The sequence below is a fragment of the Passer domesticus genome, chromosome 5, assembly GCF_036417665.1.
Source record: "Passer domesticus isolate bPasDom1 chromosome 5, bPasDom1.hap1, whole genome shotgun sequence".
NCBI classification, from domain to species: Eukaryota; Metazoa; Chordata; class Aves; order Passeriformes; family Passeridae; genus Passer; species Passer domesticus.
Genome location: NC_087478.1, coordinates 41782124 through 41797256, shown reverse-complemented (window position 1 = coordinate 41797256; position 15133 = coordinate 41782124). Strand labels below are relative to the sequence as shown.

The 15133-nt window shown below is 37.2% G+C and overlaps 1 protein-coding gene and 1 long non-coding RNA gene across 2 annotated transcripts in view; one reads left to right on the top strand and one right to left on the bottom strand.

The window, feature by feature from the left end:
- Nucleotides 1-246: 246 nt before the first annotated feature.
- LOC135300344 (uncharacterized) lies at nt 247-9330 on the bottom strand. Its single transcript, XR_010362234.1, has 3 exons — nt 9281-9330; nt 4376-4564; nt 247-3052 (listed from the first exon to the last, which is right to left on the bottom strand). It is a non-coding gene; the product is annotated as an uncharacterized LOC135300344 (long non-coding RNA).
- The window catches only part of DCN (decorin), a 37444-nt gene continuing 31628 nt past the window's right edge, over nt 9318-15133 (top strand). The window contains exons 1-2 of the mRNA XM_064419700.1: nt 9318-9507; nt 13583-13818. Coding sequence (XP_064275770.1) covers nt 13611-13818 — 208 coding nt within the window. The 5' untranslated portion in view covers nt 9318-9507; nt 13583-13610. The remainder of the gene's footprint in view (nt 9508-13582; nt 13819-15133) is intronic.

Here is a 15133-nt window from a genome sequence, read left to right as displayed (position 1 = left end):
TTTTTGTACTTTTTTAACACATAATTTGGAAAGTAAGATTTCCTCTCTGATGATTTTGTGTCTTTTTACCTTCAAAGAGATAGATTATTATAAACACAAAGAAAATAATATTCAGGAAAAATGGTTTAATTCTACAGTTTCTAAAACATAATACATGTTGATGTAAAACCATTTTTCATGGTGATGGGAAATATTTTTTTGCCCAGTTACTGTCTATATAGAATATATTCTTCAAGAGCTGGGAGATGGAATGAAGAAACGGATGCACAGTTTTCTATATCTTATGTAATCAAGCTTTTATCGGTCTTGGACTTCTGAAAAGCTAACACAAAAATCCAAAATCCAGTAAGCAACAGATCTAAACCAAAACCAAGCTTGTACACTTAAGATAAGCCTGGGAAAAGGGCACACAGTAGGTCAGAGGTTGGTAAAGCCATTGTACATGTCATATCAGTCACTTCTGTTCACCAGCTTTATACGAACAAAATGAAACTAGGGAAAAAATGTGGGTTAGGTGTTCTGAATGTCTAGAAATGCTGTATTCAATTAAGTCACATTTTGTACTAATTTACTATTAAATTGCCAGCTGCCCTAAGTCAAGAGTTCATAGTCACAGGAGTCATAGGGTCAGCACAATATTTTTTATAGTCCCACTTAGCAACCAACACAAGACTTATCTGTCCTCACCACCAAAACACAATTCCTTCTTATTTAGTCTACAAACTGGCAAATCCCTAAATGCACATTACATCTTAACCAGACAAAATGAAAATATACCCTTATATCTTGGTTAAAAACTAGAGTGTGTAAAAGGTAAAATTCACATTTTTCAGGATAGGTCCAGGAATTCTCAGACTGGTAAATATTGTACAAACTTTTGTCACAAATCTGTTATTTGACTCTCTTTTTAATTGATGAAAGACATCCAGTGTTATTTTTAAAAAGTTCTGTCCTGAAATACAACAATGTGAATTTTCATCATCTACAGCTGCTGATCTTTTTCTACAAAGGCAAGGTCATATTATGACTTTGATTTTTAGAAATAAAATATACTGAGTATACCTTTTAAGAAAAGCCATAAAGAAATTGTAATCTAAAACAGGCTGAACCTTCTTTCAAGATTCAAATACTTTTATGAACTACAAAACCCATTTTGCCTTCTCAAGTGTATTTGACAATTACATTTCATACTTTTTTTTGGCATCACTAATATTGTTCTCCTTTAATCTGAAACATACTGTAACAAATGATGAGTTCACTCTTTGAAAAAGAAACCATACAAAGAAGCTGCTTCATTTGGAAAATAGCACCAAACTGTTTCAATGAACACAAGAATGGAGAGGCTGTGGGGAGACTTGCTGGAAAAAAAGGGAGAGTTTCAGTAGATGGTGCCAGCTCCATAACTCTGTACTAAATTCATATAAAATGGCTGACCAGCAACATTTGTGGATGGGAGTCAGAACATATTCAGAAATGAGACTGTGTGCCATGGTGACAAGGGGTGACATTGAGATCTACAAACAGAGGAAAGTTTTGTTGTCATTGTAGGTGGACACCTGGGCTCAACAGACAAATCAGGTCTTTGAGCCTCTTAGGCTGGCAATGCTGTCTCCTGTGTGTCCTGGGAACAGTTATAACAAAGTGGAGAAGAGATCCCAGTCACCTCAGGTTTAGCACTTCAAAGCCACAAAAACAAAATAAAGGTGTATTAAAATAATTCTAAACCTAAGCAACCCTAGCCTGTCCCTGCCAGCCTGCTGTAGTCCATAATACAGATGTTTATTCTGTTAGAGCCAAGGGAATGCAATATCTTTGGGTCACGGGAAGGAAGAGAGGGTTGCAAAATGAAGGCATTCTAAACTATATATGCTACAGGCCTGGATATTCCCTTGACAAATATATGGTGATTCTTAGTTAGGCATTTCACGGTAAATATCAGGTGTCCTTCAGGCTGAAATATGACCTAACCTATAGCCATAGTGGGACTTCTGGGGAAAAAAAACCCAATGAAACAAAATAAAGCCACAAAAATAAGAATTTTTTGAGACCCAAAAGGTTCTACAGAGATACCAATATTCAAATCTGATCATAACTTCCCAAAAAACTTATCAACCCACTTCCTTATCAACCCAGGACAACAAGCCACTAGCATTTTCTTGGATGTATTTTAAACCTGCCTTTCTCACTTCTAATAATTTGTATAATAATTGTTTATTTTCTCTGACTTAATTCCATTGTTCCTTTTGTCCACTTTTTCTTGTTTTAAATTGACACCAGAATGAATGGCATTGCATGCTGAAAGTGGATTAGATACAGCCTGAACTCCTGAGAGAGATGAATTTTCTAATTGTGACTGAAAGATAGGCATTTCCTCTTGTGAAGCTGATTCAAATTTTTTGAAGGAGATACAGTGTGCAGGAGCACAGTGAACAACATTTTGAGAAATAACTGTTCTAACCCATCCCAGTCTCAAGATCCAGTTTGGAGAGGGTTTTTTTTATAAGTGAGAACAGTCTCTGAATAGATTTTTCCTTGCAGGCACATGTGTCTTCTTCAGAGGCAAGCTTTCCATCTTCCAATAAAAAGCTGATACATTCATTTTGAAACATCCTATGTAAGTTTTACAATTAAAGCACAATATATTGATCCTTAAATCTAGTATGTAGTTTCTAACTGGTACAATACACTGATTTTTTCAAAAGCTGTTAGAAGGCATGGATGTCTAGCTGTTTTCTGGATGTGTCCATCCTCCAGTGCATTATATAATGCCTGATTTTCAGAAACTGCACTTTGAAAGTCTCTTTGAAAATCAAAATTTATCAGAGGTATTTCAAAAAACAGTTAGTGACTTTTAGAAATCTTTACTTAGACTTTTAAGGGTTTGTGTTCCTCATATATTTTGATAGATGAAGATGAGTCAAGAAAATCAGTGGCTAGGTTGTGAAATGGCATAAAACACAGGAAGTTGTAATTTCAATAAGAGTAGAATGATTTGTGTCTTCTGGAGGTGAGTCCCAGCATGCTCATAAATTCATCTATTACATATGCAGATCTAAAAAAGAAACCAAGCAAGAAACAAAAAGTGAGACAAATAAATGCAAAACAAGAATATTCATATAAGAGCAGTTTAACTTTTATTCAGCTGGAACACAATGGATGTGTGATATCCTCTAAATTAAAATGTAGCCCATCTTTTTGGAACATAATATTCCCAAAGATAACCCACAAACAAATTATAAAGAAGGAAATCAAACAATGACTAATGTAGAAGAAGGTCTAGAAAAAAGGATAACCTTTTTTTTTTTTTTCTGATTACCAATTAGCATTCTGCTGTAATTCAGTAACTGAAGGAATTACCATCACATTTAAAGTTTTTCCATATATAGAATTAAACTCTGATTCATTTAGTAATGTTTTGTCCAGGTTGGCTATGGAAAATTTCTGTTGAGGAATATTAGCACAATTTCTTAATCAGCAATCCTTTGAAGAGCTTATTAACAAGAATAAAAGTGAAATATATCTATACACTTTAAATAGTAGTCAAAGAAAAGCTCATATATGGTTAAGGCAAGTTAAAGTGAATGACTCTTCAATTACTTAAGGTAATACAATGGATATTTAAAAGACTCTTCCCAAAATACCCAAGACTTTTATTTTTAAGTCTTTATATTGTAAAAATCAATTTGAAAGTTTCTATTGCATTATTTTATAAACTTCCAGTTCACCCTTCTTTCCTCTTTAATGGCAACACACAGTCCATACAAAACTGGGAAGTTTTATGATGACGTTGCTTAAATTTTCAAAGTCACCATTTTGTAAGTTTAGCTGAAGTTTTTTCCTCAACAGATTGCCAAAAATGAGCATTTTAATACAGAGAAAAAGACACAAAGCCTTATGTAAATGTCAGGGTTTTTTCTATTCCACTCATTTTTCCGGACTTTCCCCAGTAAAACAGTCACTATCTCCCCCTGAACAAGTTTACTCTCTGTGATGACTAAATTGGAAATGCAGGCTGACCCTTGTATTCTCATGTTTTTCATAATCTGGGAATAGGCTGTTCAGAGCTGCACAGGATGTGCCTCATTTCAAATGCTGGTTCAAAACCCATGACTAAAAGAGTACATGCAAGGAATACAGTTACAACATTTGCATGAATTACTGTCATCCTTTTCTAGGGCATTGTGTAATTCAGCTGGGATGACGAAGCTTATCCAGAGCATGATCTAAGGGCCGTCAAAATGAGAATTAAGGTTTGTATTTTTCATCTGAACCTTGGAAAATGTTGGAGTGCATCTCAAGATACTGCAAAATATAGAGAAAGGCCAAAATCTGATGGAAAAGCTGCTCACTGGAAAGAAAATTAATCTTCTCTTACCTAAATTAATCCTCTCTCCTCTTCAGTCATCACTTCCTTTTTCACAACCCACACTCCCAAAATGATACTCTTTTCTGGGAAAGTGTCTTTCTCAGGGACTTGTAGATTCCTGGAACCTTTGCTGATGTCAGCACACTCTTTCTTTCATATAAGAAATTTTCTGGACGACAGAAGACTGGTGATGCTCACCTAGAAACCAGGCAGGAACAAAATTTAATGCTGTCTGTCACTGAAGCACAGCAAACGGAACACCTGAGTACTGATATTCTGTCTATCAATGAGTGTGAGAGCAAACGTTTTTGCCTGCATTTTCAATTTCTTTAATTAAAGCTGAAGAAGTGAAGTCAGAGTGAAGTTCTGGGATCTTTGGTCCACAACTGCTTTTACTTTTCCCTCATTCTTTGCTTGTAGCAAGGCTAGGAGCTGGTAGGACTCATACAAAGTCTAGTTTTACCTATTTCCTACACTTTTGAGGGAGAGAGGTAAGATCAATCTGAAAATGTACATCTAAACTACAACAACATGAGGAATAGGCAGGAAATGTTTTCTCCTCAAGGGCAGAAGTTAAGTTCAGAGTGTTTGAAATCATAGTGAGCAGTAAGGCTACATCAATATGTGGTTAACTTCGACTGCTCCTAGAAAGACCTGGACAACATTATGTGATTCAAGAGAGAATAGAAAAAACAGTGGAAATGAAAGCCAGTGTCGAGTTTAGGAACAGATAGGCCTTTCCAAAGAAAAGAGACCAAAGTGAAGGATATGATCACACTGGTCCTCTGAAGAGAGAGCTCTGTCTTTTGAAGTTTGACTGAATTTTATTCAAACAGTTATACAAGTATTGCTTTTCACAGAAGCATGAATAAAATGTTACTGGTAGCACACATCCAAAGTCTGATACATTAGCCCTTTTGATCTGTAGAAATGTGAAGGAGTTTAGGCTGATAATTTCTGAGGTCACAGAGCACTGAAGGAAACTTTCATACTCAGAATATCCAGAAATTACATTTCTTCTCTTTAACTACCTTGTTAGGCTGTGCCTGGGTCAATATTTACCTGGATCAGTGTTTACTAAGCTGGGGTACATATTTACTCACATTTTTAGCAAAGGAACTCCACTGCTAGCTGTGAAGAACAGTTTATTACTCCTAATGGGAAGAAATGATTCTGCCTAGTGTGGAAAGAAGAGACTGTAGTACCTAGTGAATGTGGAAGATTAAATGCTGTTCATAAACAGCTGTTTATAGGTGTAAGATACCAAGGAGCTGGAGAGGGTTCCCATGAGACAGCCAAGCAGGAGATCTGATTTCATCCCTTCCTGATGGGGATTGGCACTTACCTGATGGGGACTGGCACTTAACTCTCTCTTTTATGAGGACTTTGAAGCAGACTTGCCTGCCCTTCTTTACCACAACAACCACAACAATGCTAACCAGTCTTTGATCATCAAAGCCGGGATTTATTAGAAGGCAGCCCAAGAAAATGCCTTCTTCTCTAGTGAAAACTTAGAATTAGTAAGAATCTGTATCTCTGGGACATAGGACACCATGTTCCTGCAGAACAGATCCTGTCCTCCTGCTTTTGTTTCATTCCAGGAGTTTTCTGGAGTGCAATAAATGTTACCCATTTTTTCCCAGACTCCCTTAAAAAAGCCTTTCTTTCCACACCCAGGGACAGATTATGTCAGTTCCTCTGAGGAGTCTTCAACCTGTTCTGGCAGCACTGAGTGCCTGCTGGACATGCCTCCCTTCCAGCTCAGCCGCATGCTCCAGGAGCAATTTCCACAGGAGATGCTTTCTCCTCACAGGGCAGTGTTCATCTCTTTCCTGCAGAGACTTCCACTGGACCCAGGTTAAACCCTTACCAGCAGAAGGGCTTCCTGCCTTCTTTCCCACCACTGCACTTTGAAAGGTCCACAAAATAAGCTAAGAGCAAATGAAGCAGATGCTATCCATCAAAATTTAATAAAAATATTGTTATATAAATAACATTAACATGCAGTTGCCTGTAACTTTCTGGGAATCAGTATTTGGAGCAACATGTAGCCCTAAAAGTTTGTTAAATTTGAGTAATAAAATCACATAGAAACCAAGACTGTTCTAATGATGATTTCTTATATTGACTAAACAGCAGTCAAAGTAGGTCAGAGTGGGAAGGCCAGCTGATTGACAGCTGTGTATGATCAAGGGCCGCAAAATTACATAATCACTTAATATTGTTCTTTGGTTGGTAGGTTTTTTTTTATGGTTGTTTATCTTCTGTGCAACACAGCAGGGGGCAAAGAGTGGGATTAAAGGAATGCTTGTATCAGAAAGCATCCACATTCCCATGAAAGCATGAAAATATTGTGTGTGCAGAGAAGGGCAACGAAGCTAGTGAGGGGTCTAGGGAGTAAGTCCTAAGAGGAGCAGCTGAGGGAGCTGGGATTGTTTGACCTGGAGGAAAGGAGGGTCAGGGGTGACTCTCAACAACAAACTGATGGGAGAATCTGGCCGGGTGGGGGTTGGTCTCTTCTCCCAGGCAACCTGCAGTGGTATAAGAGGAAATAGCCTCAAGCTGCAACGGGACATGTTCAGGTTGGACATCAGGAAGAATTTATTCATGGAAAGAGTGGTTAAGTATGGGAATGGGCTGCCCAGCGAGATGACGGAGTCACTATCCCTGGAGGTGTTCAAGAAAAGACTGGACTTCTCACTTAGGGCCATGGTCTAATTGACAAGGTGGTGATCAGTCAAAGTTTAGTCTCAATGACCTTGGAGGTCTTCTCCAACTGAAACAATTCAGTGCTTCCTTGATTCAAAACTATTAATAGGATATTACATCGACATTCAATGTCATAAGCCCTCTCCTATTCAGTTGCTCTGTTCCACCTAGCTCTGCTTTCCATTTCAGGAAGGGTTGGACACCTAACACACAACTCTTCTAAATCTGGGTATCAAGAGGTAGCATAAATATTTTCATTGTTCCTAAAGCTCTTAACATCTTTTCCCCTCTGAACTTCTTGGGATGGACTTCATGAAAGAAAACAGAGCTCCCAGTCCATCCAGCAGGCACCCTGTACTCCACCTGTTCCTACCTATATCTTCATATTTTGGTTTGACTCCTAACAATGCCTAAGACAAGGAGAAGGAGAGATGGCTGTTCATCCCTGCCCTGCCTCCAAAGAAATTACTGAGGCATTCAATTACAGCACCTTTCAACCCTATGACAGATATCAGAACAAATGCATTAAGGCTTTGCTGCGAAAGGATATGAATGGGTTTTGTGAAGCAAACTGACAACAAGTTTACCCTGACCTGTTCCTCATCAAAATCTTGCTTTGAAATGTTTCTAAACACCAGATGCAGCTGGTGACCAAGGTTCAAATAACTGACATTACTAAGATGCAGCCAAGATTTCAGCAAGCCTCATGGCGACACTTCTGGACAAAGATAAGGCTTTGTTGTAAGCATGAAAGCTTGGAACACCACTAATCATATATAGGAAAATGTCACAACAAAAACCATTAGCAGCCTTGAATCCAGTGGAGAGGCAGGGAAAAGAAGTTAGCTTAAGGACTAGGGGTGAATAACTGATCCTTAACTTTTAGAGTGAGCTATATAAGGAATCTGTAATGTAAGATGTCTGATTACACCTTTGTTCTACAGAGACCAAAACTAACAGACAATTATTCTACCATGCTTTCTTCCACCAGAGGAGAACAATTATAAGATCTATTATAAGGGCTCTTGAATTTAAATGAGAAGGACAGCTAAACTTTCAAGAGTCTGTTTCTAAAAAATTCTGACTTCTTTTAACATCATTTTACAGGCTCTAATTTCAGATTTGCACCTGGTCTTTGCCTAGGGGCAGAAATAAAAAGGATGCAAGTCAAAACACAGAGACACAAGCCTTCAGTATTTAGACAGGACAGCTAACAGCACAGTGAGGCTACACATGTTCACAATGTGTTTGGATTACTAAATAAATAGCAATTATTGTATTTTCTCTCATTTCAGTTCACTAGACTTTCAAAATTATGTAGGAATAAAGAAATTGCATTTTGGCTTCCAGTGACATTTGCATAAAACCAGAAATTGCTAAAATAAAATATAAATCTAAACAATAAGTCAGATGTATTTTTCCTCCCACGTTTTTAAAAAAAAAATCTCTTCTGTCTTAAAAAACCCTAACTAGCAAAAAAGAAACCCCACTAAAAAATTAAAACACACAAAAAACCACCAACACAAAACCCAAACAGTTAAAATTAATTTCCCCTCTGTTTTGCTATCCTGGTGAGAAGGCAGTGAAGGGAAAAAAAAAAAAAAAAAAAAAAAGAAAAAAAAGCAAAGTTTATATAAAGCAGCTCTAACCACAAATGTTAGAATCATTTTACTAATGAAAACATGATTTTCATATATATCAAAACCATGCTGTCATTTGAAAAAATACATACAAACTCTATTATTAGACAAGATAATAGTATATTAAACTATATACTACTTAGTTTGACAATGCTTATAACATAGAGCAAAGGCATGTTGATATCTGTTTAAATAGTTTTACTAAAAGCTAACCCTTTTCTTCTGATATTAATCTCTAGTTTGCCTACCTCAAAGATTAATTTTATATAATTTCCTTGATTTCCAAATACTGTAAACAAGAGGGAGAGCTAAACATTTTTTTCATTAATGAGTCGTAAAACCCCCCAGAGTTAAAACTAAGAAAACTTTCCTAAATATATGTTGTAGGGACATAAATAAAGTAAGTAGGATGAATTACAGCTGAGAATCTGTCTTATAATGTGCAAGTAGTTTGGGATTGTAAACAGATGAAAGAGAAATAAAGCAAAAGAAAAGGAAAAAGGAGGAAAAGAAAGCAAAAGAGCTGATAAAGTTTCTGGCTGCAATACAGGAGACATATCATTACCATATGATCTAATGTGGGTGTCAGCCTGGATTGTGTTCATTGAGAGAAACATTTTTTAACTGTGCTATGGAATAGAAGCAGGAGGGTTTTCCACCAAGTGACAGTCACTGAGCTGAATTTACCCCCTCCTCCTTTCCACACCTGCAAAGCCTTCTGCCTGGGTTGAATATTTAGTTTAATTACATCTCAGCTTTGAGAGCTCCTGTTGCAAATCCCTGGATTAAAAGGTACGGTTTTTAGTAATTCTCCTGAACTATGCTGCATTAATAAACTTCGAGCAAGTCTATGGCAAGAACTATTTGAATTTTAAGAGAAGCAAGTTAAAAATCCTTCTAAATGTTTAGTAATGCTAAGTTTTCTATGCAGCACTTTTGTTTCTTGGAAACATGAGAATACATTCTCAAAGGCTGTACAGATTTCCTACTGTTTATTTGACTGTTCTGTCTCTTGTTTTGATTTGTATAAGCACTGCTATAGTCCTTTCTTTTCCTTTGCTGTAAACTTTTACAGCAGCATATTCTCTGCAATCCAGTGTTTAGAATCGGTGATATAGAGAGTGTAAAAAATACGTGTATGCTTACATTTCTGCTTTAAATTTCACTCTGATTTCTTTCTCCTGTGTTTCTTCATATGTTTTTCAGACACTGATGAAAATAATTTCAATTTCAGAGAAAAAAAAAAGCGTAGTAGTAAGTTAAACGGGCTCTGTGTATGCCTTTGTAATGTTAGAAAGTGCTATGTTACAGGGTACAAACAAGGGAATCATGATTAAAGAAGGTTCTTATGAATGAAATAGTAGAAAATTCATGCAGTTGAAACTCCTGTTAACAGAGTTTTATTCTTTAAAACTTCCAACTCCTGTGTTTGCATATATAGGCTTTATTGCACAAAATGGGCAAAACATAAAATGGAGGGGAATGTTTTGAAACTGGAAAATATTGTTTAGCTTGCCTTTGTGGAATTTTGAGAGATTTCTGACAGTAGGTGAACTAATAATTTAACCTTAATATTAAGGTAAACTGACAAGAAGACCACCAATACAGTGGTGACGTGAACTGATGGAGCATATTTTCAGTGGTATTTTAAAATGAAATGTGGCCAAGCCTATGGTATAGGTTCTTCTGCTTGTGGAAAACTCTTCTTCACTGTAAACACATAATTAAAGGAATTTAAACAGTTATATCCTACAGACATAAATATTGTGTCACAGAATTCAGATTTTTTTTGTCCTCTCTACTCTTTTTTTTGTAAGTGAAGTGTAAACATTTCTTGGTAGTACAGTTTTGTGTATATCTTTTCTTTTGTTTATGTTCAATTACACATGCAAACAATAGGAACAGATACATGTGTCTGCAGAATGAATGCATATATGCCTGAAGATATCTGTTCCTATATCCTGATTAATATGTAGCTTATGTCTGCTGTTTTCTCTGCTGTATCCTCAGATTATATACTTGATTTCCTTTGTTGTCCTACAGTTTTCCTTTATAGCCAGCTCTTTCTGATTTAATTAAAGTTTTTACAAAACAGGGACCAAAGGAAAGGCCAGCTACAGGGTTTAACTGAGATAAATGAAGTCATCAATATTAATGTGAATAAGAAGCAAAGTGTGAAGACACTTCCAAAGTGCCTTTTTTTTTTTTTTTGGCTTTTCTGAATGGTAGTAGTTAAACTCCAGGATAAGATCCTGATTGTGCATTCTTGGGATGGGTGGTACTTCAGCAGTGACCCTGAGAGGGAATAAAGAAATTTTAAATACTTTAAAATGTTTTAAAAATGTATTAATACATAAAAAAGACTCAGAAAGGTCTTTAAAGGTCCTGGCTGCCACTGCCACTCAAGGATTAGTGTGCAGCATTCACAGTTTTTATTGTTGTTAATATATAGTCTGAAAATTAATTTGTACTGGAGTAATATTTTATTAGTCATTTTCACAAGGCAGCTTATTATGATGAATGGTTGTGGTTTAGCAAATTTTTTTCTCATCTGAGATTATTAATAAATTGCATTGTCATTTTCCAATAACTTGCACGTGATGATTACTCTTTCAAAAATCATGTTTTAGATGAAACCCTGGTAACAGCTCACTGCCATGCACCAGCAGCACTTTGCTGTGACATCCTGACGTGTCCCTGTGCCCTCTGCCTGCTCTGACAGGGGCGTTGGAGGGAAAGGGACACAGCCCCAGTGTCAGTGGGCAGCCAGGGCAGGAGGAAGCACAGGAGGAAGATCCACATGGGGACACCGCCCGCCCCTGCTACATGTCATGAGTTTACACAGCACTGGCTGAGAGGACATACTGAAAAACTCTCTAGCTGATGCTGTGATCCCCCTCAGTACATGCAGCAAGTAAGGTGTCTGTTCCAGGAACAGAAGTACTTTCTTGTCCAACTAAGAAAACAAATATGTCCCTGAAAGAGACAACATAAACAGTGTTTTACTCCATGTGATTTCACTTTGAAGTCTTTGGGATGTCTGAAGATAGTAGATACATGTCTTCCAGTCATGTAGATCACAGGAATATAGGCTATGATTTTAAGACACCAGTATATTTTATTAGGCAACCCAATCATCTTCTCAAGAAACAGACCTAAAGGTTTCTGGAGGGCTGTATTATTGGCATCTGTAGGTAGAAATTCATAAAGGAAAATTAACTCAGACACCATATAAATTGTATCTAAATCCAGTCTCGTGGCTTTTTTATATATTTAGCTTTTTTCTTAACACTAAGCATTCCTTTTAGAGTAGCTGGTTATAATATGTTAGAAAGGCAGGCTTCAGTAAACTACTCTCACCTAATATAATCTGTTCATTCTTGTCATTTACCTGGTAGGTTCCATATGTCAAAGTAGAGAGGGAGACAGTCCTTCTCTCTGCCTCTCCCAGTTTTTTTATCCAACAATGAATATGGAGCTGAAAAATGCTCTACCACACCCCAAGCTGTTAGATATCTTCTTCTAGAAAAAGAAATAATCCCAGCTAGCACCCAGGCAAGGTGTTTCTAAGATATTCACCTGAAGATGAAAGCGGACATTTTTGCTTTCATTACAAAGAGCATCATCTCTATTTAAGACTATACCATCCATTTTAAGAAAAAGCTTCTAAATAAATGACAAGTTTGCCTTTGTGTCACTTGGCAATTTGAAGGCAGATTTGGTGTTGGTGGTTTTGTTTTGTTTTGTTTGGTTTTTTTTTTTTGTTTTGGGTTTTTTTTCTTTGTTTGTTTGTTTGTATTTGTTTTTTGGGGTTTTTTGGGTGGGTTTTTAAAATCAATTAAAATTAATAAAGTATTAACTTCATTATACAAAATACACAGTATTTTGTATAATAAAAGAAAATAATATTCAGAAACACAGCTGGTCTTTACAGCCTTGATACAAAAAGTTGTGCAACTTTTCCTTAATGGACAACAAGACAGGTAGCACAAGCAAGAGTGTGTTGAAATGCATCTAGGCCTAATTCCTGAGAACACGTATTTAAGCAGCTTTTCTTGTTAATATCGATGGTAATACTTACTTGTATACAGTTGCTCCTGACCATGAAAGTCTGCAGAATGAAGCCCTGAATCCTATTACAAAGTGTGCACACAACATTGCAAGCATCAATTCAAATGCTTATGTAGTGCAAAGCAGAAGGTCTCTGGGTGAATATCAAAATTTAGAAAGAAAATCAAGAATATTCAATATAACACAGCATAATATTCCATTTTATTGTGCTGTTTGAACTAGGAAAGAAGTATAGTGCATTTAAACAACAAAAGATCTTCCCCTCACTTTCCACCCTGTCACTAAATTCTACTCTTTCTCAGTCAGTTTTACTAGGCTATAATTTAAAACACACAGCAAGCCGACACATAAAAATATTTCTCAAGACATGAAATACTGAATTACAGTGAGTTTGGGAACCTCAGGTTTGTCCCCAGGGTCAAACCCATTGCTATGAAATAAATGCTAATGAAATCAAATAGACTGTTATGCTGGCAGAAAACAGGCACATGGAAAATGTGGCTTATTGCTTTGACTCTTTTGCATAACAAAGTCGACAGCACTGCCTGTTCCTAAAAAATATTACTCTAAATATGCAAACAGATGTGTTTACAGTTGCCTTCAAAAAAAAAAAAGGCCTATTGACAAGCAGTTACCAGACTGCTATCACATAACTGTCCTATTTTCACAATTCAGTTTTCTTCTATTGAAAGAAACAGTTATGCAATTGGTGGATGTGCTGGATCTCCTTCAGGAGGAATTGTGCAGCTGTGGGAAATTGCTGCTTTTGTTGTTAATCCGCTGCTTTGAATCCTAGGTTCTGCTGGGCGTCGATGAACTAAGCCATGAGGAGGCTGGCTCTGCTCTTTGTGCTCCTGCTGCCAGCATGCTTGGCCAAGCCCTTCCACCAGCAGGGCCTCTTTGACTTTATGCTGGAGGATGAGGGCTCAGCCGACATGGCCCCAACGGATGATCCCGTCATATCCGGGTTTGGACCGGTGTGCCCCTTCCGCTGCCAGTGCCATCTCCGCGTGGTGCAGTGCTCTGACCTAGGTAAGCCCAAGAGCACCTTCAGAGCCCTGTGCTCACATTCTAGTCACGGGCTAGCAGCTGGCATGGTGAGGCTGCCATGGACTGTCACTCCCTAACTGGGTTTTTTCACAGAAATGTGCTACAGCTGAGGTTAGCCAGAGTTTACGCTACGAAGTAGGCCACATAGCCCTGGCAAGATGGGCATTGTTGTGAACATGAAGAATGTTTGATTTTTTAAAAATGTATATTTTGAATGTGTGCATTTCATTTGTTTGGAATGCCACAGATTTCTCTTGCAGAGAAAATAATTTTTCAAAGTGTTCCTTCAGATTAATATTCAATAAATGCAGTGAGGTCAGGTGTGGGGATGGAAATATCTTAAAAGGTTCTAAATTGTGTGGTCCAAGGTCCAACACCTTTAATCATACTGTCTAGTACCTCAACATTGAAGTCATCCCATTTCCATAGGAATATATGAGCATGAAATAAGCAACTGAATCATATATCCTGGAACCAGCTCTTTGGAGTAAAGAGCTTGGAAACACACCAAAATAATGAACACAGCATGGAATTCCTTATTAAATATCTTTCTGAGCCATTATATAAACTGAAACCATGAGAAAATTTCTCACAAACTTTTTTACTCCCTTATGTAAGGGAGGGACTTGTGTGCATAGTCAGAGTAGCAGGATATGAAGCCATGTCTGCCATCATTTGGCTTTTCCATGCAGAAAAGTCTGAAGTAATGAAATTGACTTCAGTGAGACTGTTCTTAGTTTAAATCAGTATAATTCAGTCTTAGTTAGTGTACAGTGCAGAAAATCAATTAGAGTTGGTTTTGCTCACAAAAGAAAGGACAAATAACTTCTCATGATTTTATAGAGCTTTTTTTCTTTTAGTCCTCCTAGTTCTTTAAATGTACAGCTGGATGTTTCTATTTTCCAGTTATAACATTGGCTTTGATAATTACTGTAAATCATGGCACAAATCCACCAATTAGGACCTGTGTCTCATTGTATTGGAGTTTGTATAATTACAGAAGGGAGGGGAAACTTTAGCTACACCCCTAGAAACTTCTGTGAATTTATTAAAGTGAGCCACGTAATTATGCAATAGATATGTTTGGCAAAGAGCCAGTAACAAAGCAAGCCAAGCTGCACAAAACAGAGCGGGCCAAGCCAGCCATACTTTCAGAAAGCTTCCACAGTACTGTCCCTCTTGAAAGACGTTTGGGTTTTTTTTACCATATAGGTGCCAGAAAGAGCAAACATGGAATGGGCAGTGGGGAGGAGGTTGCCCCACATGCCATGAAAATCTTAGGTTTTATTGTTGTTAC